This window comes from Salvelinus sp. IW2-2015, unplaced genomic scaffold (genome assembly GCF_002910315.2).
Source record: "Salvelinus sp. IW2-2015 unplaced genomic scaffold, ASM291031v2 Un_scaffold2550, whole genome shotgun sequence".
Lineage (NCBI taxonomy): Eukaryota > Metazoa > Chordata > Actinopteri > Salmoniformes > Salmonidae > Salvelinus > Salvelinus sp. IW2-2015.
The window spans coordinates 44,492-46,946 of NW_019943863.1; the positions used below are offsets into that span (position 1 = coordinate 44,492).

The 2,455-nt window shown below is 47.9% G+C and overlaps 1 protein-coding gene across 1 annotated transcript in view; it reads right to left on the reverse strand.

Annotated features, from left to right (window-relative positions):
• The window catches only part of LOC112074253 (P2Y purinoceptor 2-like), a 19,249-nt gene that overhangs the window by 5,589 nt on the left and 11,205 nt on the right, over positions 1–2,455 (reverse strand). The window contains exon 2 of the mRNA XM_024141452.2: positions 456–1,325. Within this exon, the coding sequence (XP_023997220.1) occupies positions 456–1,307 (852 nt within the window). The 5' untranslated portion in view covers positions 1,308–1,325. The remainder of the gene's footprint in view (positions 1–455; positions 1,326–2,455) is intronic.

Below are 2,455 nucleotides of genomic sequence, written 5' to 3' on the forward strand. Positions count from 1 at the left end.
CCTCCTGCACTTGGTGAAAGGGAGAGCTATCTGGAGCCAGACTCCTGACCCTTGGGTGAAAGGTAGAGCTACTCTGGAGCCAGATTCCTGCACCTTGGGTGAAAGGTAGAGCTATCTGGAGCCAGACTCCTGCACCTTGGGTTAAAATGGAGAGCTATCTTGCGCCAGACTCCTCCACCTTGGGTGAAAGGGAGAGCTATCTGGAGCCAGACTCCTGCACCTTGGGTAAAAGGGAGAGCTATCTGGAGCCAGGACTCCTGCATCTTGGGTAAAAGGGAGAGCTATCTGGAGCCAGACTCCTGCACCTTGGGTGAAAGGGAGAGCTATCTGGAGCCAGACTCCTGCACCTTGGGTGAAAGGGAGAGCTATCTGCAGCCAGACTCCTGCACCTTGGGTGAAAGGGAGAACCAGGCAGCCTTTAAAAGCGTAGTATTCCAGTGGCTGTGGTACTGTACCTGGGAGGGGTCCATCTGCTCCAGGTATCTGAGGGAGTAGTACAGACTTCTGGTCAGATGGAAGGGTAGGAAACACAGCATGAACACTGCTAACACAATGATGATCATCTTCACAGACTTCTGTTTGGAGCGATGAGCAGCGAGCCCCCCGACTCCCCTCGACTGGCTCCCTCCTGCCCCCCAGGTGGGCTCCAGAAGCTTCCTCACCATCAGTCCATAGCACACCATAACCACCATGAAGGGGAAGGCAAACATCAGGACAGACACCACCGAGCTGTACACCAGGAAGTCATGAAATAACTCTGGACTGGACGTGTCGAAACACACCCTCTCCGTCCCCTCGTCCCTGGTGCGTGAGAAGTAGAGCACGGGAGCCTGGCACATCAACACACACGCCCACACCGCCACAGACACCAGCCGGGCTCTCCTGGCGCTGACCCAGCTCAGGGACCTCATCGGGTAGCACACACCCAGGAAGCGGTGCAGGCTGATGCAGCACAGGAACAGGATGGAACCGTAGAGGTTAGCGTAGAACAGGAAGCGGATGAGTTTGCAGAACGGCTCGCTGAAGGGCCAGTCGTTCTTGTCGGCGTAGTAGTAGATCAGGAAGGGTAGGGTGAGGATGTAGAGGGTGTCACACACTGTCAGGTTGAACATGTACACCGTGGAGGGCTTCCAGCGTTTCGTACGGAACAGGATCACGTACATGGCCGTGAAGTTCAGGGCTAGGCCAATCACGAAGACCAGAGTGTAGCTGACAGGAAGCAGGATGTACTTGAAGTCCTCCTTGAATTGACAGCGCCAGCTGTGCCCGCTGCTCCCATTTGTTGAGTGGTTGGCGAAGGTAGCCATTTTTGTTCATAAACAGATCTGAGGAGGATACAGATGTTTACTAATATGCACCCACACACCCACATACAGCATGAGAGAGAAGCCAAGTGTGATAGTAAATATCAACTGTACTAGCCACTTGTATAACACTCCACAGTAAAGCTAAAGCTCATGGACAATATGGACACAGATGTAACCAATGTCTCTGTTTACTTCAAATCAAATTGTATTGGTCACATACACATGGTTAGCAGATGTTAATGCGAGTGTAGCGAAATGCTTGTGCTTCTAGTTCCCGACAATGCAGTAATATCTAACAAGTAATCTAACAAATTCACAACGACTACGTATGCATGAAGGCACATGCATGCGTGCCGCCGCTGAAAGCGGAAGCTCATTTTGACATAATACCCATAATTCCTTCATTTGTATCTTTCCTAAATCCCCTTACGAGTCCAAGTTAAGAGAGGGATGGAGTGGAGGAAGATGGCTGCTTTGTCCTTATGTATCGGATGTGAAATGGCTAGCTAGTTAGCGGGTACGCGCTAATAGCGTTTCAATCAGTTACGTCACTTGCTCTGAAACCTAGAAGTAGTGTTTCCCCTTGCTCTGCAAGGGCCGCGGCTTTTGTGGAGCGATGGGTAATGACGCTTCATGGGTGACTGTTGTTGATGTGTGCAGAGGGTTCCTGGTTCGCGCCCGTGTCGGGGCGAGGGGACGGTCTAAAGTTATACTGTTACACTTAGATAGTGATAGATGTTATAGCTGTTTCAACAGGTTTGGATCCCACAGAGAGCACTTTGAACGTTTAAGTTAATGATTCATTGGGAAGTTATTGTCCTATTTTCACAGGTTCCGAGCATGGTGACAGGATCTGATAACTAAGGTTGCAAAAGGAAGGTATATTACTGAAAACTTTCAAAGTTTACCAGTAAACTCCCAGAATTTTGATATCTTTCAAGGATTTTATCACATGTAAAATATATTAAATAAATAAATAAGATAATTTTAAAGTAAGATATACAATGACAAAACTGTAAAACATCCTAAATATAAACCGTCAACTTAGTGAATACCACTGCTGTTTAACATTATCCTAAATATAAACCACTGCTGTTTAACATTATCCTAAATATAAACCACTGCTGTTTAACATGATCCTAAATATA